We start from the raw sequence: 26,947 nt of genomic DNA, 5'->3' as shown, positions 1-26,947 counted from the left end.
TCTTTATACACACGTTCGACACGTTCCTCCAATACTTTCATAATTCAGTTTGATTTCAGATTTTCATTGAGAGTGACTGTTTTACGAGCAGTGTGTTATAAGATTTGTGACTTGAATGAAGTCGCGCCCAATGTGAAGTTATTGTAAAAGATACCTGAAAGAAAGAAATGTGTACTCGTCCACTATTATAAGTCAAGATAAATAATAACCGAAATTTAAGCCGTTCATTGAATTTGTTCGATCACTGGAAATCTAAAGTTTTTCTAATAAATTAAATATTTTTGAAAACAAATAATTGTAAACGGTTGAGTTGTTGTGATTGAAAGTGAAAGCATTTAATCGATTTTCTTTTTGGTGAATTTGGATTGTCAACAGAAAAGGCCTTGAAAGTTCATTCAAGGCAAGAGGAAACATAATAAGGTGAGTGAGCTCTTCTGCATGTATCAAATCTCTGTAGTGTTTTAATCAGATGGGATTGAGATGAACAATTTAATTTTGACGATCGTTTAACCGCTAATTGATTTCAATTATTTCATTTGTCATCGGAGTAGTATTATTCGTTGCATGAATTGTGTTTATTCAGTGCAATTTATTGCTGAATTCGTTCAACGAAAATATTTGAATGAAACCGTCGCAACCACCAATTGAATTTAATTTAAGACCGGGCAGATGTTCGTCTTTTCTTTTGGTTTTATTTTTCTTTTGAAAATGTTTATGGCATGTCTTAGAGGACAATTGGGGTAACGATTTTTTGTGTGATTATATGAGATTTTCTTGTTTACCCTAACTCAGGAAAATCCCTTCGTAACAAAATTTATTTTAAACAAGAAAGATTCCACAATAATCTCTGCAATAATCACAATTAATCATTGCCAATCCGACATAATCAGGAAGGTATGTCTTCAGGCATGTCCACAAATATGTGATCATAGTTTGAAATTTCAAGTTTTGTTATTTTCCACATTTTCGTGCACAGGTTAGCGTACTACCGTAACTTCTATGTCGTAAAACATATTAATAATCCAGCGATCCACTTTCAACAACTTACCTATTCAGTTAATTACAGGAAAAATGTTTTAAGTTTGTCAGACCTGGTTCTGTAGTATAAGATAATGTTGTACGATAAACCGTTGAAGTCGATGGTTGGTTTTTGTTTTCTTTTGTACAAAAAAAAATTTCTTCAACAAAAATCCTTAACTGTATCATCACTAAGGTTCCGTAAGTACATGCATACCTTGTCACTCCACCTTTTTATTACGTTATGTATTAAACATCGTTCGCTTATATATTATGCACATGTTTTCCCACATAATATACACAAATAATATGACAGCTGCCTTTGCTGTTTTATTGCATCTAAGTAAAAATAATATAAAATGAAAAAAAAGGGTACGAATTATATACATCGCATCATGTTGATGTTGATCAATAGAATGTTGTATACACCGAAGGATATAATACAACTAAACTGGTGGAATTAAATTCCCTCTATTTTCCCGGTCGTTTTGTTTTGAACGACATAATATCGTAGATCGTAAGACTATTTTTTTTTGTGTGTATGGATGTATCGCATGTCTCTTTATCATTTTCTATTTTATTATTCGAATAAACATTTTGTTGAACTTTTTGTTTAGCTCAACGTTTGAAAGTGTAATAATTTTGAATTATTAAAATTCGTGCCGCAAAATAACCTTCGTTCAGGAATATATTTTATTCAATGTCCTCAAAGCTTATAGGCGTCTAAATTTCGTAATCAAAAGGGACAACCATTTTCACAAAAGCTTTCACAGGAATTTTAATTACTGGAACCGCTGTTGTCTGTGTGGTGCGTGTGTTTGACAGTAGTGAGGCTAATTATATTTTCATATAAAACCAATTTTTCAATTATTTTTCGTTTCGAATTTAACATTTTTTAAATTAACATTTTCGGAAACCAAGCCTCTGGTGGTTGTTTGTCGTTTTTTTTATTAAAGCTTTGATAAAATTGAAAGCTCTGGTTTTTAATTATCGGTAAACTCATTTTCTATAAAACTACACAAAAACCATACCCAATACTCACTTTTCTAATAGATTTTGATAAACCAACAAGATTAATATCATCAAATATTGAAATGAAATTCAAAATGAAAGACGCAAAAACAGACAGAGGTGAAATTGGAAAACAACCTCTGTATCTTTTAGACTTCATATTTGACTTAAATCCACTGCTGCCAGGCATATGACCAAATGTTCATACTTTTTACGAAAGTATTTTTACATCTATCGAATTCACATAATTCCAACACTAGCTTTCAAAAACTTTTCATTTTGTGCAATTCATAGAAGCGTAATCCTCTGAATGAATGAAGGGCAATATTGGTAAGGTAACTAATAAAAGCGAGATGGTTTAATCCTCCGAATGAATGAAGGGCTAATTAAGAGTAAAATCGCAAGAACTTGGAACAGCTAATCTGGAATCGAGATTCGTGACGATCTGAGTGAAATAAATCGTCATTCCAAGCTGTGACAGTAGTAAGTCTCATTTATTGATACATACTTTATTGAATTAACGGGGCCATATGAAGGTTGCATTTTATACGTTGCAATTTAGCAACGGGCTATCCACACATACGTGTTGCTCGGACTGGCACAACTACGAAAAAAGAAAAAACAACTACGAAGATCCTGTGTTAAAATTTCATACAAAAATCCAAAAATCCCTGCAGGAATCGCCCGAATTTACAGTATGACCAGTCTGGACTGCTCGAAGTTTTCTCGAATTTACTCTTAATTTACTGCGATACTATATAGAACTCATAAGAAATCTTGTTATATCAAAACCTATTTGAAGCACGGAAATATGAACTGGGACGACCGATATTTGAATATTATTGTCCAAACCAATTCCGATTTCCATACATTTTACGCAAGAATTCAATTTGCATACATTCTGCATAATACACTCGTGAATGGCTAGGCTATTCAGTAAGAGCAATATGTACAATTAAGATGTAGCTTTATAGATTGGAATACAATTCTATACGGAAACTATACGCCTCTCCACAAATTATGGTTAATCTTAAATTGTGGTTCCCTGTGAAATACTAAGTGCAGCCCGAAAGGGAAGCTGGGGTAAGTGAGTAACCCGAGTTAACCTTAGTGAAGCTATGGGAATCTAAGTGTTATTATATAGAAGGTCTGTCTGTAGGTATTTCAGTCTACCCAGTCCCGCCGAAGGTTGTCCGTAATTATATACATTCAATCTCATAATTCACTTGCACAAAAAAGTCTTTCACATTGCACAACATCTTCAAGTAAATTTTCTGTAATGAACTTGAGAGACATTACAAGAAATAAATTAAATTGTTGAATCAGTGTGCATCAAAGTCATTAAATTTATGCTTCAGTGAGCTCTTTTGGAATGTCTTATAATGTTTGCATTTCAATTCGAATACACAAACAACCACTTTCTCAATGAAATTTGAATCTTGAAAGAAAAATTGTTATTGTTTCGAAAGAGTGAAAGACTGGAAAGACTATTACACATCTATGCATTTTACGTTGATGGATTTGTGATAATAAAAACTTGCTGCAAAAATGGAAACGATGGTACTTTCATCGAACGTGTACCATTAGATTTTTAATGGCTTCGTGTATGTTGTAATATAATAAGCGAACAATAGTTTGAAAAGCAATGCAGTAACGTTGAGGTGGACAATATGGTATTGTGCGTTTTAATATTTGGAAGACCTATATGACGACCATTACAATGATTACTTTCTATTGTGATTTTCTTTTTAATTTTCAAACTATTCATTGCAATTGATCAATTTTTTTAAAATAAATAAATGAAATGTTTCAAATATATTGAGTTTTTATTCGACAAAATTGAATTGAATTCAGAAATCACTCAGCACATTTTAAATTGAATTTACAGTCTTTAACATCTAAGAACCAGCCACTGACGAGATTTCTATTGAAATGAAAATTGTCAAAATTATATCGAACTTCGATAATCGAAGCCATAGAAGTCTGCAGACTAGAAGGTAAAGTCATTTGTTCATCAACCTACTTTTTGATTTTTTGTTTTGTTCACCTCGAACCATTTTTCGAATATAAAATACCATTTACAGTTCTTGTAGTATAAATAACTATAAAACGATAATATCATCCAGAAAAATATCCGCTGGATTATAGTTATCATCATTTTCTGTACGATTCTATCGTTCTGTTGGACGATATTATCGTCCTGGACGATAATTTTTGGGACGATATTATCGATTTGGGTGATAATATCGTCCTTCGTTTTAAATTTAGTTCTTTGAAAACAATCTAGACGACAATATCGGCCAAATTATTTCCAAAAGAACTCAATTTAAAACGACATTATCACAAAGGACGATATTATCGTCCAAAACGAAAACAACGAATAACAATCAGAACGATGTTATCGTCCAAAACTTCTTTTTTTTATTAGAGGGAGCCAGCTTATTTGGCCAATAACTGTAATTCCCGACACTTACAATAATCTCCAACAATAATGACCCGTCAAAAATGGCGACCAATTGTGAATGTATACACATGGACGAGCCAATTTTCTATTGATTTTATGATTATTATTCTAAAAGGTGGTCCGGATCTGTATTTTATTACTGTAATCCGTAGTTCTGATTTGCAGGAAGCTAGCGACATTGAGCTGGAAAAAATCTATTGACAAAATATAAATCTGTGCACATTTTTCACGACTTTTTTTTTCATATGGTCCACTTGCAGGTGGCTAGCGTCCTCCATTATAACAAATATTCCATATTGACTACAGCCTGTAAATATTTTTCATATGCAGAATGAGCACCAGCTGAATATCACCAACTGGTTCTGCTAACACACACTTATTGTATGATAAACAATCAAAACACATGACGTTAACGTAGAAATGCACTGTGTGTAGGTTGTTTTTGAATTGTATACAATACAAAGTGTTTTTGTTTGTACACCAGCTGGTGATATTCAGCTGGTGCTCATTCTGCACATAAGAAACTTTTAGCAATTGTAACATAAAGCGTTTGATAAAATATAAAAAATTTCATCCAATTGCTCATCGTATTTAAATGTTCCCATTATACGGGCAGCATTTGTCCTTTGTATAGCGAGGCTTATGCTTTGCGTCAAGTATTGCTTTGATCGTGATTCTCCTGTTGACATTTTAAGAAGTTTTGCCAACTTTACAACGAAGTCCAAAGCCTCCGCGATATCATCTAATATCTATGAAATTCTTAGAACGATAATATCGTCCGAAAAACGATAAAAACAATACCAATATTCAAAAAATGATATTATCGTCGACTGTAGTGATAATATCGTTCCTGACGATATTAGCGGTGTATAAATATCCCGCCACCGAACTTTGCTGTTACATCTAACGGTGGCACATATCATTTCATATAAGCGAATTATAAACCACGTTGTAATATTGAATTTGTGAATCAATAATTCCCGTAACTAAGACATATTGCTGATGAAAACCATCATCATATTGTGAAGAAATCCATCAAAATTGAGTCTTTTCGCTAAATTCATTATTTGTATAGCGGAATCATCATTTTCCCTCTAAATATATTGCTATAGCGATGCTTTCCGCATATACATTCTCGAACGTAATATGATTTATTCTTAATTAAATTAGTTGTCGATAAACAACTATCTACCGCGAATTACTTTTGTTATGATCGAATAAAAAAAATATCTCTCGGTCGTATACCATACCGTCTTCTTGTTTATTCATTTTGTCGTTGCAAAATCTATTACTCAGTTACTTTGATGATAACATTTCTTAGATGTGATTATGAGTCATAGCGATAAAATTTAACAATGTTATTTGAATGCAATTAAAACTCTTTTTTTTGTTGCTGTTGTAAGAAATATATGGTCTGTTTACAACGCTCTATAAATAAACGTCCGTACCTCAAAACGCGAAAACGAAAGGCGTATGGTAGTTGGAGCGATAAATTCAATTTTCGAAAATGTTCTATCTGAACAATAAGGTTTTGAACGAAAAATTGTTTACTGGAAAATTATTTATTAAATTGAGGAATATTATACGATCGGTGGAGCTACGGTGGATTGTTCAGACAGCGATTGATTGTGCCGTATCTATTTACTTACATTTATATTTTACCTGATAAGATGTCTTTTAAATGACAAAGATAAATAATTTCCAGTAAAGAAAAATTGTCATTGCAAGTTTCAACGTAAAACACTGATAAGCGCGATTTATTATCCGGTAAACATGTATGTGAAGATATCAAAAAAGATTTTTATGCTCACCTTTTCCTGTTCAAACGAAAGAATATTGAGCCAGTTTTTGAGCAAATGTCTTCATCTTTTATTTTGTACACCCAATGCCGCCTTTTCCATATGGACACTTTGGGTGAGTGGTTGTGACGTCTTTTAAAAATGTAGGTCCCGTGGACATGTATTGGAGTTCCACCTTTCCGTGTCAGACAAAAACTCACATGGAATTCGTCTAGCGAGTATGTCGCATTCGTAATAAATGTCCTAGAGTTCACTTAGTTTGTGCAACGATGCTCACACTGAACGACTCGTGTGACTCAACCCAAATGAGTTTGAGGCCTCTTAATGCATAGATGCTTAGCTGATATTGTAGCCAACATTTGTGTGTCTATTTCATTTTTGATATCTTTTCATCTGAATCCCTTTTGAAAAATGTACGGCCACGAAAGTGTTAGCTTACAATAAAAGATAGATTTAGTTGTATCGGTTTGACCATCTCTGAGAAAGTTAAGCATTTTATGAAAATCTCGGGTCGTACATTTTTAAAAAAGGATTCTGATGAAAAGATATCATCAAAAATAATCTAAAATGGAGTATTTAAAAAACGCCCAAATCTATGCTATTTTTGTTAATATCTTTTCATCAGATTCTTTTTCGAAAAATGTACGACCGCAATTCCGACCACGAATCTGTTAGCTTTAAATAAAAATTAGTTTTGGTTGTAGTCGTTCTGAGAAAAGTGAGCAGTTTAATGAAATTTTCATAAACTGCTCATTGTTCTCAGAACTGGTCAAATTGCTACAACCAAATCTATTTTCTGTTGAAAGCTAACACATTTGTGGTCGGAATTGCGGTCGTACATTTTTGAAAAAGGATTTAAAAATCGCCCAAATGTATGCTTTTCGGCAGAGTACCGGTGCCTCTTAACTAGCTAAAATTTGCGTGTATCACATTTTTGATGATTTCTTTTCATCAGAATCCTTTCTTTTAAATGTACGACCGCCATAACGACCAAGAATGTATTAGCTTTTAAATAAAAATTAGTTTTGGTTGTTTTCGCTCGACCAGCGAGCAGTTTGAAGAAAATTTTCATTAAACTGTTCGATGTTCTCAGAGCTGGTCAAACTGCTACAACCAAGTCTATTTTCCGTTGAAAGCTAACACATCCGTGGTCGCATATTTCTAAAAAAGGATTCTGGTGGAAAGATATCATCAAAAAGTAAACAAAAATTCAGTATTCAGTTAAAAAACGCCTAAATGTATGCTTTTCAGCAGAGCATCCATGTCACTTAACTTTTGATGATATCTTTCCATCAGAATCCTTTCTCAAAAATATATAACCGCAATAACGACCACGAAATGTGTTAGCTTTCAACAGAAAATAGATTTGGTTGTATCAGTATGACCAGCTCTGACGCTCTGAAAACTGAACAGTTTATGAAAATTTCGTTAAACTGCTGACTTTTCTCAGAGCATTTCAAACGACTGCAACCAAAACTAATTTTTATTTAAAGCTAACACATTCGTGGTCGTTATTGCGGTCATACATTTTTCAATAATGATTCTGAGATATCATCAAAAATGAAGTACAAGACACGCAAATGTAGGCAACAATTTTAGCTAAGCATCGATGCCCCTTAAGAGGGCAGACTAGGTGTGAAGTAGGCTGTATTTGAAAAATTGGTTTTAAAATTAATGTAGACCATTTAATGAAAATCTGTTCCAGCAATTAGATGAGCAATATGTTTATCTATCTCTAAAAAACGAAAAACGATTTACAATAAGCAACAGTTGGAAGAAAACCGATTTCCAAAATATGAACGTCGCTTAAAGTTAGGCTATGCAATATTTTTTTGGAAATCGGTTTTCTTCCAACTGTTGCTTATTGTAAATCGTTTTTCATTTTTTAGAGATAGATAAACATATTGCTCATCTAATTGCTGGAACAGATTTTCATTAAATGGTCTACATTAATTTTAAAACCAATTTTTCAATATATAGCCTACTTCACACCTAGTCTGCCCTCTTAATAAATTTATTTTCAAAAATTTAGGAATTCTTTTTGTTGTGATTGTTTCAGTGGATCATTTGTGTTTAAGTATATCATAAAGTTAAAAAAAATCCTTTTTACCTCCACACTTGTTGAGAAAATGGACTTCATTATTCTGACGCGGTTTATTAATGTTCCACTAAATTATTGATAAGATTATATTTAGACAGTACTCTGATTAAGAGAAGGCACGAGCAACCAACATTAAAAATCAAATAAAAATATAAACTTTCATTACGTACTACAACTCTTTAATGGGTCAATGAAAAAAGCTTCCTTTCGCAATTATGGTTCTGTTATATTACGAAAAAGACAATAAAAAGGGTGACATGTTACTCGAATATTTTCATGGAACAACACAAAAACTTCTCACTATCCAATCCACGTTACTGACCTGGTAGGCAAAAACCGTAATGCGACACTTTTCAATCATACTTGCTGACATGAAAGACTCAAGTTTACGTGCTCCTGTAGGTACATCGTGTTTTACAAAAAAGGCTGAATACATTATTAAAGCACTTTATATTCACGAGTTAGAGGGTATGTTAGTTTATGTATATAAAATCAACCTTGAAACAATTTATATAACGAAGAATTTAACAACGTATACCAAGTCGATAAACAAAGTAATTATTTACGACAAACTTTCTTTGTTCGTTCAGTTCGGTATTTCATTGACGAAATCATATGAAATTAAATTGAATTTGTTTTTTTTATAATAACACAATTGGAAGTAACTCCTAACATATCCTGCAACGTATGCTCATCAATGTAAGGATTTATATTTTTATTACGATGTACTTCAGTGAAAAATCTTTTTGTTTACCACTCAGAGCATTGACTTCCATGGTAACGAAATCAATATTTTTGTCCTTTGTATTACGATACTTGAATGCATCGTCTATAGAAACATGTCCTGAAACAGGGTGGACTGTTGATATTGTAACTGAAACGGCTAGACGAATAAAAGAGATTTCTGTTAAAAAAATGTTTTCAATGGAAAGAAATTGTTTTTTTCTTATCTCAAATTATTAATCGTTTAAAGCGGACCAAAGCGGACCAAAAAATTGTAATCTTAGGACTGGCTGAGATTGTTATTTTCAATCACTCAGTAAAGACCATGTCCAACCATATCTCTTTCACACTACTTTTACTGCACTCTGTCTACCTACACGTGTATTTTCTGTATTGTACAAGATACACAAAAGAGTGTTTGACAAACAACCTGTATTAGATATGAAGAAACGAATCATTACAAATTGTATGTCCATGAATGTACTTTCGTATGAATACAATGATATTGAAAAGCTAACTCCGCACTCGTTCCCGTTCCCGTAACATATCAAACACAACAGTTTTATACGTTTCATATGTGCTCCTATTCAAGGTTCGATGCGATTTCTATCATCCGATTCATGTCGACAGGATGGTCAGCTCACTGTCAATTGTTAAACGACTTCAACTGTATGCGACCTTGTAATGTTTGCAAAATTTTGAAATGATTTTACATCCATCGAAGACCATCGTATTGACTTGATTTAATTGTTGCGTAGCATTGGTAAAAAGAACCGTCGTGGGAGGATGTTTTTTTCTTCTTTTCTTCGATGGAACGTTACATAATGAATCCCACATGATTGTCAGTGCACCTTCTGTTAATTTATACACGTACGTCTATTTGACTTTTCTACGATGTTATTATCGTGTTTTTTGTTGTTGAATATTTCTGTTTCAAAGACGGTACTTTGGCATTTAAAAAAGATATTTTTGAAATGTTTCTACACATACGATAAGTAGGTCTACTACACACAACTAGAGGTCTAAAAGCCATGCTATCTGCCTAAAATATTTTATTTTTCCTTTCCATCGGAAAAATAGAAACGTTTAAACGAAGTGATTAATCGCCGGCGCGTGCGATTAGCACTATATATTGAATAAGCGGCAACCTAGAAAGGATGAGATAGTGAAGAGGTTGGATGAACGTGACAATAAAGCCTACAATAATAATCTCTAGTCTTTTTTCGTTATGACTTGAGTCAGATTCCCATATTGTCCTTCGTTTGATCTTTGAATGACTGACGAATGTGGACAAGAGCGGGACAAAAGTATCGAAATCTTTGTGGATTCTTAAAAATTCTTTCAATTCCTGAAAATTCCCACATAAATCGTAAATTTAAGAATTTTAACAATTTAATTCTAAAGAATCTTCATAATTCTAAAAAAAAATCTTAAATTGTTAAGAAGCCCTGTTATCGGCTGTACGGACGAATCCACAAGACTGTAAACTTTGGAGAGATCAGACGGGGGTGATGATTTGGTGAAAATTTGGTATGTAAAATCAGTAGAAGTCTCCTCAAAGCTGACGGCCTTGCGAATCCAAACCTTTAGCTCGTCGTCAGATAAAGTACTTTAAACGGCATTAAATTCCAATAAATAGGCCCTGCTATACACCTTATCACGAAATTCACTGAACTTTCACAAAAACCGATAACTAAGGGCATGGATTGAATCAACGCACTTTAAGCAAAAGTGCGTCGAGTGACAGCTGCCAAATAGAGTACTATTTTGTATGAGTTTGTCCAGAATTTTCTCCAGTGCCAAAATTTGTTTGTTACACTGTCCCATTTGAGTACTCTATTAAGATTGAATCTACGATATTATTCGACACCATTATGTGCACGGAAAGTACAATTTGTACACGCGTACGATTAACATATTGTTTGAACAAATACGCATCGGCCACACTGTCCTGGCGAATAGCAATGATCTTTCTTTTTTAAATCGTAATGCGCTATTTATAATATCCACTACCTATGGCTTATTAATGACTGTAAGAAATCCGTTTTAATGAATTCTGGCGTCATTAATAATTTATTTATTTATTTTATAATTTATTAGATGAGTTTATTGACTGTAAATATTCTTCGCAGTATAAATATACATACGAAAGGAATGGGAGTGTGTAGAGATTGTACGGAATAAGAAGCACATGAGCTAGGTTCTTATAATGTGCACACCTTATACTTTTTCATCAATATTTTTGGAACACTAATTTATGCGTTCTCCGAAAGATGATGTGAACACATATTGTGTGTCTTGATTTAATTGAGGAGCTAGAAAAAAACAGGTTATTCAACTGGATGATGTGACAAACCGAGTCACGATAAAAATATAAAGTCGATAAAGAAATGTATGTCTCGATCGAATGTTTCTAATTTCTAACATACCATTTCTAACAGGACCGGCATATACACACACAGCATGTATCACAAGTAATTTGATATCGAACTACGGCAAAAAGTTTTTTTTTATGTATTGAAACGTGTGATTTGAATTTGATTTATGTCTTTCGGCGATAATATTTAGCGCATTGCGGTCTTGCGGTTTCATTTATTCACAATTTTACACCAAAAATACTACTACAGTCGATCCGAAAAACTGATTTACCAGACGGAATATTGTACTAAACATTTTTACATTTCATGTTTTTCATTTCAGATAATAACCAAAACGCAAGTTGGATTTGAAATCAGCATGAATAATTCGAGCATTTTGGAATTACAAACTTGGTTGATTTACCAACGCGTTGCCATTGATTGCGCTGGCTGTTTGTGTAAGTAGAATAAAATAACAATTCGTGACATTAATAATTTAAGTCATACACCGTAACTTCGCGTGAGACCTCTTACTCTTCACACGCAGGACGTTTAAACCCATTTCAAGCCTTTTTCACAGTGGTTTCTTATAATGCCGGAACGACAACAAGATTGACCGAAATGTAATCAATAGTTTATTATTAGATTGACATGTAAATGACATTCAGTTGAATTGACAAAATTGGTTCGTATCGGCTTGTGCCTGGGGGTTTGAAATTAAGTGGTTCTATGTATAACAAATGTAGGTTTGCCAGATCGATGATGAATTGTTTCGTCTAACTTATTTCCGACTATGATTGTTCCGTTATTTCATCGGAATCCTTTTAATCTATCACCGAGAAACATGATCTCAGTTATTTTGGCCATATAGGCGGATTTGGGCAATTAGAAATTTGGCGCTGGTTTAACACTTATAACAACAATCATCTGTTATCGATAACAAATTCGGGAATGAATGAAAAACTCTGACTAAACAAGCTTAAAAAATTGAAGTAAAAGATTTGAAATCAATTTCTTGAAAATAATTTGATCAAATAAAGTAATAGTAAAAACGCTTATATGCAAAGTGTCGTAGACAAAAATTTTTGAATTTCAGAGATGAGGAGAACTAGCGCTTATGTTTTTCAGCGCCCTGGCCAAAGTCCCGAAGTGTATATAGGTTAATCCGACTCTAATTTCGAAAGGTTGACAGAAGATCACAGATTTTCACACAGATTTTATTCTAGTTTTTCAGAATCCATCCGATTTTTTCTTATACTTTATCTTTATTTCATTTACCGTCCCTTAAAAGCATACGTCCTCATGAACAATGCCTGCATAGCAAATCACCTGTTAAAACGAACGAGGCATATCGTCTAGAACTGTTGTTGAAACTGGGCATCAAAAGAAGTACTAGACTCGTTAGAGGTGTGGTAGACTGGTGCCGACAGTGAAATGTTAACAAATGAAGTATCGCTATTTTTATTGAATTTTTGATTTTCCTCTCGCACAAAAAGGGTTGAAAGTGACGCAAATTGAAAAGAACCGCGATATTTCCTTGATGTCATTTGTGTAACGACCGACAATAAATAATAAATTAGGTAAATAATACGCAACCAAAATTTTATGTTCGACAAAATATTATGATCTATAAATTTGGTGCGTAAATGCAATGGTCGCCTTAAACTACGCCACGATAAATTTAATTTCCATTTTGATTCAACTTGGCAATTTATTCTCACAAAAAAATGACGAATATATTTAATTCTGACAAATTTTAATTAAAACTCGAGCTGAACAGTAAACATTCAAGGAAACAAAAATTTCCGATAAATTTTACTAATTTTACAGAGTATGGACCGGATACCGAACGATAACTTTTCATCAAAAAGAAGTGGAAGGCAGTTAATAAAATTCTGTGTTTCGACTGGGAGACGTCTCGGTTTTTCGATATTTTTTTTGTTGATTTGTTGACTCGAGCTTTTAAAAGAGTATTGGCCTGAAATTTCACTTTGTTATTCTCATTTATCAAATGTCAGACTGTTAAAATTTTAACGCCAACCTTTACGATATTCCGTCGCATTTTATTATCTTTAAGCTTTTTAATGAATCTTACATTTTATGATTTTTTTACATTTTATTTCTTTTTGATTTCAGAGAAAAATTGAATTTTGTTTCTTAATTTGGTTAAGTTCAATTTGGCACTTCACTTATAATTTTACTTTTAATTTGTAACCTACACAGATGATCAATCAAGGTGAGTTCATTTTCTTTTTACCTTTTTTTTCTTTATCTTTTTTATCCATACAATTCCTTGTTTAATAGAAAATTTGAATGACTTTATCATATGTTATCGACAACGAAGACCTCTGGATCCAGAGTCTACGTAGTATTTTCTTTTAAAGAATAAATTCTATTCATATTCATTTTTGATAAATCAAATATAAGTTTTGTTTGACGATATTATGGGACGTCGCACCATTAAATCTTCGAAGCAACAGACCACCCAGGTTCAAGGTCAAACAAATGAAGTAGATGAATTTATACCAGAATTTGTGTGAAAATTTATACTTGTCGACATTTTCAACAAAAGAAGTAGCAGATTTAACTCCTACATTGTGATACACTAGTCATTTTCATATAAGTTGATCAATAAATTATTTTTGAAATGTACATCAATCTGTAACAGTATACATCACAAATTCTCATATTACTGGCGTTGCCTCATCTGAATTACTTTACTTGAAGTTAATGCATTAGGGTGTTCGAAAGTCTGGAGAAACATTTCCACTAATCGTTCATGCCTGTGATTGCGTGAGAGAAATGTCATTGATCCTATCGATTCATTCTAGTTTGACCGGAATGCAATCAATGAAAACATGTGATGGATCACTGGAGTTTATAAAAGGACCAAGCCGCGGTATAAATTTTGGGATTGATAGATTCTTAATTTAAAGTTCTAAGTAGGAAACTTTTACTATTTACGGTCTACTGTCTACACAAAGGACCTGTCACTTGAGCATCATTTTTGTTAAAAATAGTTTACGAGAAAATTTGAATCAACCGCCACCGAAACGATGATTTTTTGATCCTTATTTACTAACCCACAAATGATGCACACTCATTACATTGTCCACATAAGAATCATCAGCTGAAAAACACCTCCAATGTGTGACATTTCATTTGAGCTTAATTGTATGGTATAAAAAGTCTCCTTTGGGTGAAAATTAATTGGAATTCATCAAGGACTGTAATAAACCATACGTTCATATGTCAGTACACTGATCAAAGCAGTGGGAATTTAAAACCACTTTTAATTGTAAATCACCCTAGCGTCCAACCACAGATGCATCTGTCTCTGTAATTAATGAAAATCTAGCGCATAGCGTAAAGATCCGTATTCTTATATCAATATATGTTTGATACATAAACATAACATATCCACGATATGAGGTCAATATAGTCGAACATATGTACTTTTTTGTGGTATCTGGTATGCACATACGAAACGCAAAGAGAATCAAAATACATAACAATTATACATATATATGTATGTATCGTATGTGGAAGGTACATTTACCTGATGAGTAGCTGTACACACACTTCTTGCTTGGATATGAAATAATAAATAAAGCCAACAGCAGCAAGAGTTCCAATAATCGTGATGACCTTGCTGGTATAGATTCTTTTACCTTGACAGTGTGTACAAGAACGTTTGTCTCACATCACATTGGTCTGTGATTGTGTTGCCCATTCGTGTGTATCAACAAAGAATTATTAAAGTGGCATTGCGGTATGTTGTAGGGCATAGTTGAAGGTCTTCAATGTCATTGATGGGTGATGTCAACGACATTGAATTGTACGGTTATGCATGGCAAGGGATACATTCGGGTTTTAGGTTGTGAGTTATTGACCTAATTGGATCGATTGAAAATGAGTCAGGAAGTCTGAACTGAATAGTTTGTTAGAAATTACTGTCGTTAGTAGGTACGAAGAATACTGGTTTCTTATATAAATTTTTAGTTTTCATCGCCTCAAGGGACAGATTAGATTAGGCAAGCGATCCGGAAATCATAAAATAACTCGCATAAAGGAAATTAGCAAAATTTCGCCTTTGGCAGTCTGCATTTTCCTTGTATATTGCAAGAAAACGTTTCACTTGTTGAATTGTGTTGGTCTTCAAGTGGGTGATTGTGCGGGTGTCACTGAAAATGTTGTAAAAATCATCTTAAAATTAAAGTTGTGACATTTGAGAATAGTTTTTAACCAACCGAGTGATACATGGTCTTTCCGGCATTTCGGCAACAGACAACCGCGAGATATTGTAAAAATAAAATAAAGACACAATCAACACAAAATGTCATTAGCTATGAGCATGGAGTAATAGTACTCCGAGGCAAAGTTGACGTTGGTAAACACACAATAAGCCATTTCCATCATTTATCCCGAGCACCCGAGGGGCGGATAAACGTAAATTTTGTTCGAACCTTGTTTTTTTTTAAACAAATGTTTTCTTGTTTTTTCTGTTTCTTCTTGTTTTTTTCTGTTTTTTCTTGTTTTTTTTCTGTTTTTAAACAAAAATTAAACAAAAAACATTCACTTTCTTTGGTTTTATTTCGGGTTTTTTGTTTATTTTTTAGTTTTATTGTTTTCTCAAATTTTCTTTTGGTTTTAAACCAAAAAAATGATGGCTCTTGGTTGTTGTTTTTTTTGGTTTTTTGTGTTGTTCTTCTATTTTTTCTTCTTTTTTTGATTAGTTTTCTAGTTTTTTGTTGTTTATTTTAGTTTTTTCTGTTTTTTTTTTTGTGTTTTATTGTTTTTTCTGTTTATTTTTGTTTTTGTTTTCGATGGCTTCGAACCTTGTTTTTTTAGTTTATCCACCCCTCGATTTATCCCAAACATCGTCAAGAAGTGTATTTACTCAATAGACCCACTTGAAATTGAGTTTAACGCTCATGTCCGTCCAAAGAAGTTATATAGACCGGGACCGAACACAAAATGCGAGATCAACATCTCGAGAAATTTTTAACATTAGGTGAGATAATCGGCTACGCCAGTCTGTTTTGATAATTAGCTACGCCAGTCTGTTTTGATAATCAGCATTTTTAAAATTTTAACCAAAAACTTGGTCTATCTGGCCTAATGTCAAAATCTCGCGAGGTGTTAACCTCGCATTTTTGGTTCGGTATCACCGATCTGTAAAAGTATCCGAGGGCTTCAGCCCGATCATCTGGATACGAGATATCTAACCACGCTTCGAAGAATACAAATACTCTCTGAGGAAAGTTAGCTCACTGCAATTACCCAAATTATGAAGCTTGAGGCCCTGCGCCCTGCTCAATTTTGTATGTCATGCAAATTATTAGTACAATGAAAGTCTCGGTTATTCTCCGTAATGTCCGTAAACATTATATTCAATTGTAATGTCCGACAATATGAGCTCTATTGTCAACGATGATTTTACTGGAATGTCTCCGTTATTAATTTTACTAAGATTGGAACATTCAATTATAAATGCTTACTGGTTCATTCCGAGCTTCTATCCTCTTAGAGTGGACAAATCAAGTTCAATTCTATGCAAATTTTCCAAACGAAATTCCGAGAAGGAAATAAACTATTCAAACGTTGATGTTTATGAATACACTTCATCACATCCTCAAATCTAATAAAAATGCATACGAACACCACTTTTTTTCTTGTTATTTAATTTTGCTGGGTGTGTATGGTCGTAATAAACTTGGAAGAAATGGAATAAAAACCGGAAAATATTTCATTTTTTATCTGGCACAAATTGCATTGAAATTTATTCATATGATATTCCGCTTGCAATTTATATATACTCCACTGGTTCGCAACACATAAAATATGTGTGTGCTCGTAATCGCAGTCATTTTTCGATGCATTTTATATATGCTAGCATAATAAACACATGAAGTATATTCATGAAAATTGAGAATTTAAACTACTGTTTACCATTACTATTACTGTCATGACATCCAGTGCAATGATAATAATTTCCTATCGGCGTTGGAACGAATACATGGAATAAAATTGTCTTTCTACTCCAAGCATTGTATTTATTTTAATGATACATCCTATACGTTCAGGAACATGTGGATGTGCGTTTGCAGAATCATTTATTCGTGGCATCAGTTACTGTTGCGCTCCTGTGATTTAGTCATAACGAGCAAAGATTTGACGAGCAATAAAAGGAATCTGTTTAGAATGTCTGATCGGGATGAAAAGCGTTCCAATCAGCAACAATAGAACCAAAACGAAGTTTCGATTAGGGTGGGTCCGATTTTACATTTGATTTGAGTTGAATGGTTTCTTCGCACTTATGCCAGAGAAATCATTCGTCATTTTATCGCATTGTTAACGCCCTGAAGTTCTCGCAAGCTTCATAATTTGAGCAGTTGTGGAGTGTTTTGGTAGTTGCAACGATTTACACACTGAATGACTCGTATGATGAAATCATGTACATAATGTCTAGTATACATTTAGGCGAGATTTCAATTAAGACGAATCTACACCTTAGCCTACTTTCGGTGCAAAATTATTATTATTTTAATGATAATTATCGACTCGTATCCTTTTTGGAAAAAGTACGACCATCGTTTGGTGTTAAAATGTGTTAGGTCCCATCAAAAAATTAAATGTTTGTGGTGATGTAACCTCAGTCCGAAAAAACTCAAAATATGTGTCAATTTTCGTGAAATATTGAGTTTTCTCGGACTGAGGTTACATCACAACAAATATTCAAATTTTTACTGAAAACTAACACATTTTAACACCAAACGATGGTCGTAGTTTTCGCAAAAAGAAAGCGAGTTCAAAATTATCATCAAAATAATAATAATTTTGCCCCGAAATGTAGGCAAAAATTTAGCCATGTGTAGATTCCTCTTAAGCACCTAACTTTGTTCAGAAATTATTTGCATACTTCGAGGCATGATTCGGAAGTCACTTTAAATGATTCAGACTAAACTTGTTATTGGCAATGGGTCCATAAAGGTCACACGCAATTCATTTTTGCATGACAGAGTTGAAACTCGATAAGAATGCATTTTTCGAAGATAAATTTATGCTCTACTCCCCATTTATATACCACATTTACCACATTTCATATTTATAGAGGTATCAATGATTTGATCAATGACCTGTATGGCAACACTATGTTGAGAACGTCCTTTATTACTTTATTAAGGTCCCCTAAAACCCTGTCCCTTATGCAACCTCAGTCCACTACCATAAAAATTCCTATTGCATCACGAAGTTTGTCCAAGAAGGTTCTACTGTGGTAAACTCTTTCGAACATTTTGCGAGTAACCATAGGTCAGGCGTTTCGCAAAAATATCAATGACAACATGCGACCCACCCTAGTCCTAGATTTTGTTTGGCAATGAACGGTAAACTGCTTGCTGATACATTTTTAATGCTCACGCTCCAGACGGCATTGATTTGTTAATTTAGTGGCACTTTAGAAAAGAACCAATTCGAATAGGCGAAGTGCCTGCAATTATCCTAATAAAATCAAATTAAAAAGTTGAAATGTGATCAACAACTGAAATTAGTTTGTCTCCAAAAGTTTCACTGTTACAATCGACAGTAATAGTACATTACTTGACAATGGGGCAAATGATTGAAATGGTATTTCTCGTGTGAAATTTGCCGATCGAGGCGAAGCCGAGTGGTGTAAAGTTAACTTTACCTTACGTTTTTGAATAAAAATATTTTATTCAAAAACGTGAGGTAAAGTTAACTTTATTGGACGTATCCATAACTTTACCTTAAGTTTCTAAATAATAGTACATTACTAAAACAATGGGGTAAATGATGGAAATCGGCTATGCCTCGATCGGCAAATTTCACACAAGAAGTACCATTTCCATCATGTGCCTCATTGTTAAGTAATTTACTATTTCTAATCAAATTAACAGCGTAAATAATGTATGACCAAGACTCTGTTTCCTAGTATTGTCAGTGTTTGTTTCTGTACCAATTATAAGTCAATAAATTTCAATAGAAGTTAATGCACAACGAGTCAATTTTAATGAAATATAAATGCATTAATCAAGCTCATGACCGTAAATACACAAAATTGATATCTAGCTGATCCGTTCAATAATGGGAATTATAAACACATCACCGAATATACATACATCATACCTTCCTGAAACCCGTTAATAAATATCCATCCGTTCGACTAACTATAATTTGAAGTGCATATAAATACCACGATAAGATAAATCTAATGCTTGCATGGTGTTCATCGTAATCGTTCAATTTATGATTGTGATATCTTATCAAAAGTCATTTACGACATCCATCCAAAAAATCAAAATTCGGTGTAGCATAAAATTGGATTAAAGTCGATTTTTTGGTATAAAAGTTTGTTATCGAAAGAGAGACTGTCCCCAAATTTCATTTTGAATTACTGTCGACGAATGCTGTAAAGTGCTTTTAGAGCGAAATGAACAGCAGTAATGAATTAAATTGTAATTTTCCCCATCTTCACTATATATCGTGTGGTGAAGAGCTTAGCTGAAAATATTGTTTTATACAGAAAAGGATATGTAGCATTTTACGTTTGGGTAGGGCATTGCTCAGCTCACACGTTCTCATAATCGTATTAAATTTTGTTGGGTTTTTTTTTTTTTTTTTTTTTTGAGGTCAGAGCTTAGGTCAGAACATAACAATAATAATGGTTTTTATAGTCACTACAACATCAACCAACGAACATTAATTTTAATTATGTGTTAATAATACTTGAATTTCACCTTTATTTTTGGGGTGTGTCGGATGCCTTAATGAAATGTTTGTGTAGCGTTTCCATTAATTGTTGCGGTATTAGGTAAATTAGTTTAAATGAAACGTGTTTGACGAACGCGAAAACATTTAAACTTGGTAAAACATGCAATCACCGAGACCGTTCATGCTGCTAACTGAATGCAGAAAGGATACACATCGCGTTAGCGAATCATAAAAAAAATGAAGATTGTATTCGATTGAAAATACATAGTGAGTCTTTCACTTTAAATTTAATTTTTCTTACAATTCGCTAGTGTGACATGTCCTCTTTCTGATTTTCACTATTCATTTGTTTTTTGCTAGGGAGGTAGATTCATCAAACTGTAGTCGTTTTGATGACATCACCAATTTTTGTCTTCTATTCGCGATACAACCGTCTTCTTCTTAGTTAACCAAATTTTCCCACGGAAGCATAATTTAATATTGTTGTTGTTTACCTATTGTTGCCATTATTAGGTCATTTTTTGTGTTACTACGTAAGCACGGGGTTTTGAATTTTTTTTTTTTTTGATATCGCAGATATTGCAGTGTCAAATACTGTCCAAGGTCCTAAATTTCTGCAAGTTGAAGTCCTTTTTCACCAAGCAATCTGCGCAACCTTCCTATAAAAACCTTGAATTTGACAACAGCACGTGTGGCAACTTAATACCAGGCTAACTTCTTGAATTTTAAAATTTTAAACAAAGAATAGAAGATAGCCTGACGTTAAAAAACTAATTTTTAAAGTGACACCAATAGTTTCATATATGTAACTCGTAGGGGTTGGCTGCTGTCCACTTAAAAAACTATCGTCATTCGTCAGCCTCCTCTTAATGTCGTTTAACATAGTCAAATTATTGTCAATTTCATCCAATGTTTAAAAAATTTATTTGAAATTTTATTTTTTTGAGGTTAGCTGAATGAATTTGACACCAATTTGAGAAGACTCTGAGTTCCCGTTTCTGAATAAAAAAGTAGCAGTCTTACTTCCATGTTGGGAATTAAAATACTAGGCAATACTTCCACATTGACAGAGCGCCCTTTGGATAAAATGTTACGTTGCCAATAAACAACTCATTTCAAGCATGAGTGCTACTCTAAATAGGATACTGAATCGGGACAGTGTATCAACAACGCACTGCTCCTAGCATGAACACTACTTTGACAGACGTCGAATTTGGAGGCTTTTGTGATGAGAGCTACCGCTTAAGATTGATTGTATTGTGTGTTTGAACTCACACAACTAAAACAAGTCACCTATCTTCACGAAAGAAACGCAGTGCCTACTGTGACTTCATCAGCCTCCAAATATTTCTTATGTTCATGCTAGGAGCAGTGCGTTGGTATCAACAAATTTTGGCACTGTAAACAAATCTGGAATAATTTTCCATACTCTATTTGGCAGCTGTCACTCGAAGCAATTTTGCTTGAAGTGCGTGCGTTGCAATAAATCATGTGAAATTAAATGACATTGACTGGCAATAGAATCAATAGAAAATATAATTCAGCCACTTTTCTCGTAACACTCCTCACACTATAGGACACCAAATAGTGAAACATTTGCTTTCCATTTTAGTCATGACAGATAATGCTTTCAAGGCACGTGACATCGGCTTACGGGCACAGAAGAAGATCCTATCCCGCATGGCCACCAAAAGTATTGCAAAAACCTTCATCGACGGAACAACGGCATCACTATTGGACAACGTTTATCGGCTAGCTAAAATACACGTAAGTTTCAAGTCAGTTCTTGCACTTTTTAGCTTCTATGTAGACGAGACAAGTGAATTGATTTTCACTGGAGTGAAGAATCAATTTGATTGAACGATTTTATTAATCAATGACTACGTTCGTCGTGAAATATCAAGATTTTAATTGGTAGCATAGCAACGTGTGCATTCAATGTTTAAGTGCAATAAGACTACGATTTTATACCGATTCATCTTAATTCTAATCGATCGAAATAATCAACGAACCGAGGAAGAAAGTTTTTTTTCTCGGAGTTTCTGTTCAGAGATAACACATCCTACTGCACATACTACACACTTTAGTTCCATCTCCAACGATTAATTATTTTCGTAATCAAATTAATGCCAACGATGGACTTATATGTCCGTTTGTCCATTAAAATCTCATTTATGTTCTTGCCATCAACCAATTTCTTCTCCCTATTCTAGACTGGAAATAAAAAAGAAGCCGAACGTCTAGTCAAAAATATCATCAAAATTGTAATCAAAATTGGTATACTTCATCGGAACAATCAATTTAATGCTGACGAAACCAATGCTGCAGAACGATTTCGACAAAAATTTCAGGTAAGAATAGTTATTTGTTCAACTAGCGACGAAAAGTTGGAAATTGCATTTCGATGGTGTTGTCTGTGAGCGCAGCGAGGGTCACAAGTCACCCGAGACTATGAAATTTCTAACACTTTTCCCGAGTTTTTAACCGTTTTTCACAACAATAACTTCCGAATGTTCAGCGGAGGGGAGAAAATGACTATCTGAAACAGTTATTTGTTCAACGAGGTGAGAAAAGTTTGAAATTACATCTCGCTACGATCAGGCCACAATTCACCCGAGAAAATGCAATTTTCAACTTTTTCCCGAGTTAAACACACCGTATTTCGCAACGGAGGCTTCCGAATGTTCAGCGGAGGGGAGAAAATGACTATTTTCGTGCCTGCGTTGTGAAAATTATTATTATTGATCGGAGGTGTAGTTGATATAAAATATTGATTTTGGCGGCGTATGATTATGGGATGATGTTTCAATGCATGAGTCTGGTTGTTTTTATTTCATTCTGTAAATTCTGATCCGTTGCCCTATTTAAGTACAAGCTGCTATTCACGCAGCTTCGTTCGTTGAAAACTGTAAATTCCTTTTGAAATGAAATTACCTTAAATCTGTTGATGCAATTAATACTTCAAAAAGATATTTCATGGATTTATTTTCAATTTTGTTGATACATCGTTTCTGTACCTGTCTTTATGGTACATTATAAATAAGGCATCTATAATCTATAATCTCTACCTGTGCGCTACCTCAATAAGTTAGACGAAAATATTTTTTTTTTCAGTGAAATTATGATGATGATACCATAAAGCAATTAACTTTTTTAATCTTTTCCTCTATCTATATTCTGTTACAGACCACCCAGATGGCCATAATATCATTCTATGAAGTTGATTTCAGTTTCGACCTACCTTATTTACAAAAATCATTGGCCGAATCACATGCCACACTACAGAGCATCGTTCAGAATCATTTAACCGACAAATCGTTGGCTCGAATCGATGAAGTGTTTGAGTTTTTCAGCGACGGACATTTTCTGGACACATGCTTCCGGTCCGATTCGCCGTATAAGGAGTTAATGGGGAAAATTGTGGCTGACTTGAATAAGGCCATGGACAGTGGTGACCTATAAAATGGTCGAATTGTGTGATTGGGGTCCCATTTAGAAAGGGATTCTTTTGGGGACGGGAGGGATGAATTGAGACAATTTTATGTTTAAGAAAGTGTGAAAGGTTTAAGCAAAATTTTTGGTATAAGGAAAGAAGACCTTAGTCGTCAATATGTCCGGTCAATTAAAGAATAATTTTTTGTTGTAAGTGTTTAAATGTGTTAAATGGATAAAATGGATAAATGTTGAATGTTGTCTAACTCTGTGATTTTTGTTTAATTTATTTTTACTGTGTAAATTCACTAAATTATGCGATTTAATTTAAGGATTTCTTAATTTGTTGTAGACTAATTGAAACAATTTCATTTGACTTTGTCATTTCTTCGACGATTCGTATAAATTGCATTATTAGTATAAAATAAAATCCAAATAAATGGTAACAGTGGTATAACAATAATCATATAAGATGTTCAGTATAAAATTCTTGCCCCAAATATTATAGCAAGCGTATCGCAATATAATCATGAAATGTGTTACTTACCTCGCCCGATTACTCTGTCTTCAAGTGTATCGTTCCAATCCTTTAAGTCCTCTACTTCACTCACCACTTATTTGTGTCGTTGTTGCGTATGCCCTTTCTAAAAGGTTAAATCGGAAACTATGGCTTTAATTTGTAGTGAACCGATCCGGTAAAGCCACCCAGTGAAATGACCGTTTAAAGAGGACTGCACCATTTCAACATTGTTTCAGGCGCTTTTGGTCAGCGTGATTTCTACATGAAATATGTGTTGACTATGAACTCGGGGACAAGAAAGGGGAACCAAGTAGATCGCTTCTACTAACAGTGTTCATGATCTTCTGGGATTGTGCACAGGCTTCTGATATGTCAAAGTCAAGGCTCTTTTCACCAGCGCAACTGCTGGTATTTCTAAAATATAAATTACGGTTAATAACAATTTCAGTCTGGACCGCCGGCCTAACATAACTTCTGAACTACGCCTCGAAGTATGCAATTACTATCGAAATAAAGTCAGGAGGTTAATTGATATCTCGCCTAAATGTAGGCTAGCTGCATACACAAAAATTCATCGTATATATGATACGTCTTCAGTGTACTACATCGTTGAAGAATTTCAGTAAAATGATTTGCTAATTGTACATTTACAGTCAGGATGGATTTCACATTTAATTTTATCTTCATCGACTTAGTGAAGATTGGCAAAGTTGTCTAGCGAATTAGTACCATTAATTCATTCACTTTTTACATATTATCAAATATATCCGACTGGAAGAATCTGAAACACGGTGTGTTGTATATCTTGGCTTCGTATCAGGTTGACACTCGACGTCTAGTATACCTTCATACGATTCTTATTGCATGCATTACTATTTTGTATCAACATAACTGTGAACAACAGAAGTAAGAGATTTAATGGCTCTGATGCGTTACGCTTATCACTTCTAAGAGACTTAAATCTACTTATATTGCATATGTAAATGGGAACAAACATATTCTTTTACTAAATTGTATAGTAGACCCCTTTTTGACGTCGTCGAATTGTGAAGTAGTTTCAATCAAATTTTCTTGGTTGAATGTAAGAAATCGATGAAGGAATGTGTAAAGAGAAACAGATTCTTATCGACTATATTTTAGTTAAATGCGTAAAGGGGACAAGTCATATTGACGAAATATAAGTAAAATGAAATTTCATTCATTTCGATTCGTTTCGATGCTTTTTTCTTTGAAACTCTAAGAAACACTTTTAATAACATCGCCAGTCTATTCGAAACGAAGCTAAATAAATGAAAAAAATCTTTTTTCTTGTAATTCGTTAATGTGACATGACCCCTTTGTGGACTTAACATTCTATTTGTTGTTACAATTCGACGTTGCAATGGACCTAAAACTACACTGTTTTCGTCAAGTCGAGAAGAAAATGTTCACGTACTTAATTTCGAAATTGTATTTTATGTTGAAAGAATTGTTTTTTAGAAATTTTTAAGATGTTAGCAAGAAACTGTATTTCTTATAACTCTTGTAAAACTTTTATGTGAATGAAAGAAAATGTTTTAAGATTGAAGAAAGTTGTTCCGCCATATTTATCGACGTTTTGAATGATAACAGAACGGAACGAATTTCTTTATGGAAATATAAAAATAAAACAAAATCTAATGTAAGTAAACAATGTATGTGACTACTTTGATGTTGATATAATCAATTGTCATCATTCGTGGATATCAAGGAGACCAACAGACCCACTGTCCTAAAGAATCATTGTTTAAACTTCATGTGTAAGTGGATTTACCTTGACTAATAAATAAACTTAGAAAAAGATAAATATAATTGTTTCTGTGAAGTGAAGGGTACCGGCACGCTAAGGATCGACTTCAGTCGACATGAAAAATAAATCTCATAACAGGCCAGAATGTCTTTTTAACCAATTCATCCATCTGGCCTGAAAATACCGAAACCGGTTATGACGTGACCTAAATCACTCTTTAAATTAAACAGGATTAAACGGGATTAAACGGGATTATTTTTGAATTAAATTGGCATGGGCTCTCCCGATTATTTAACCAACATCGACAACTCGGTTCGGATCGGTTCAAAAATATTGAAATTTTTTTATTGAGATTTTGTGCCACAGCTGGGACTTAATGGCCGCTAAAAGACAGGAAGGTTACGAGTTTTCTTAGAATTTTTATTTAACAAACTTGAGTCTAGATATTTTGTTAGTGCTTCACTATGAGAAGTGTACCGATAAGTTTTCTGATTAAATTCCGACGAAAAACAAGCAAGATTTTGAAGTATGAATGCCAACACCTATTTAAAAGAAATTTTGGGATGGTAACTGTGCAGTTCTTTTTACAACACAGCTGAACATTAGTTTTCAGCAGATCTGTATATTGTACATAATTGCTGAATGTTGAACGTAATGACAGTACTATGCACAGCTAAGCTGTACTACTGTTTTGTTTCTTTAACAAATACACTACGCTAACAAATGTACTTGTCCCGAATTTGTACAGCAGAGCAGTACATGATTTGTGACAGATTCAAAGAACCATTCAGATGTGCAATGTACAATATAGCTGAATGAATGCCAGTTTAAATGTAGTGATCGTGAAAACTGCTATAATGTTAAGTGAGACTAAACACCGCACGAACTTTCGAGACAATTCAGGAACTATTCGTAATTTAGAAATTCAAATTTTCAAGGCTCAGGAAATATTTTTAGTAAATGATTTTGGTACGTTAGAAACCTATTTGTCGACATTCGTATATATCAATATTTTTCTTCTG

The 26,947-nt window shown here is 33.6% G+C and overlaps 1 protein-coding gene across 3 annotated transcripts; it reads left to right on the top strand.

The window, feature by feature from the left end:
• The first annotated feature begins 25 nt into the window (after positions 1–25).
• Positions 26–24,392, top strand: LOC119067201 (tumor necrosis factor alpha-induced protein 8-like protein). Of its 3 annotated transcripts, XM_037170060.1 has the most exons (6): positions 26–420; positions 11,816–11,930; positions 13,609–13,708; positions 21,818–21,972; positions 22,419–22,556; positions 23,392–24,392. In XM_037170060.1, the coding sequence occupies exons 3-6, from the start codon at positions 13,696–13,698 to the stop codon at positions 23,665–23,667; spliced, it is 582 nt and encodes a 193-aa protein (XP_037025955.1). In that variant the 5' UTR covers positions 26–420; positions 11,816–11,930; positions 13,609–13,695; the 3' UTR covers positions 23,668–24,392. The 3 variants fall into 3 exon arrangements, with proteins under 3 accessions (XP_037025955.1, XP_037025942.1, XP_037025949.1); XM_037170047.1 differs by lacking the exon at positions 13,609–13,708 and having other exon boundaries at positions 39–420; XM_037170054.1 differs by lacking the exons at positions 26–420; positions 13,609–13,708 and adding an exon at positions 1,090–1,218.
• The last annotated feature ends 2,555 nt before the right edge of the window (positions 24,393–26,947 follow it).

Source organism: Bradysia coprophila, chromosome II, assembly GCF_014529535.1.
Source record: "Bradysia coprophila strain Holo2 chromosome II, BU_Bcop_v1, whole genome shotgun sequence".
In the NCBI taxonomy this organism is placed as follows: domain Eukaryota; kingdom Metazoa; phylum Arthropoda; class Insecta; order Diptera; family Sciaridae; genus Bradysia; species Bradysia coprophila.
This window is presented reverse-complemented; position numbering and strand designations above follow the sequence as displayed.

Bases quoted from the DNA above. Each gene is read 5' to 3' on its own strand.
- LOC119067201 (XM_037170047.1), top strand. From the start codon at position 11,852: ATGAATAATTCGAGCATTTTGGAATTACAAACTTGGTTGATTTACCAA. The intron at 11,931-21,817 runs GTAAGTAGAATA...TTTCCATTTTAG, and splicing joins TGATTGCGCTGGCTGTTTGT to TCATGACAGATAATGCTTTC. The intron at 22,557-23,391 runs GTAAGAATAGTT...ATTCTGTTACAG, and splicing joins GATTTCGACAAAAATTTCAG to ACCACCCAGATGGCCATAAT.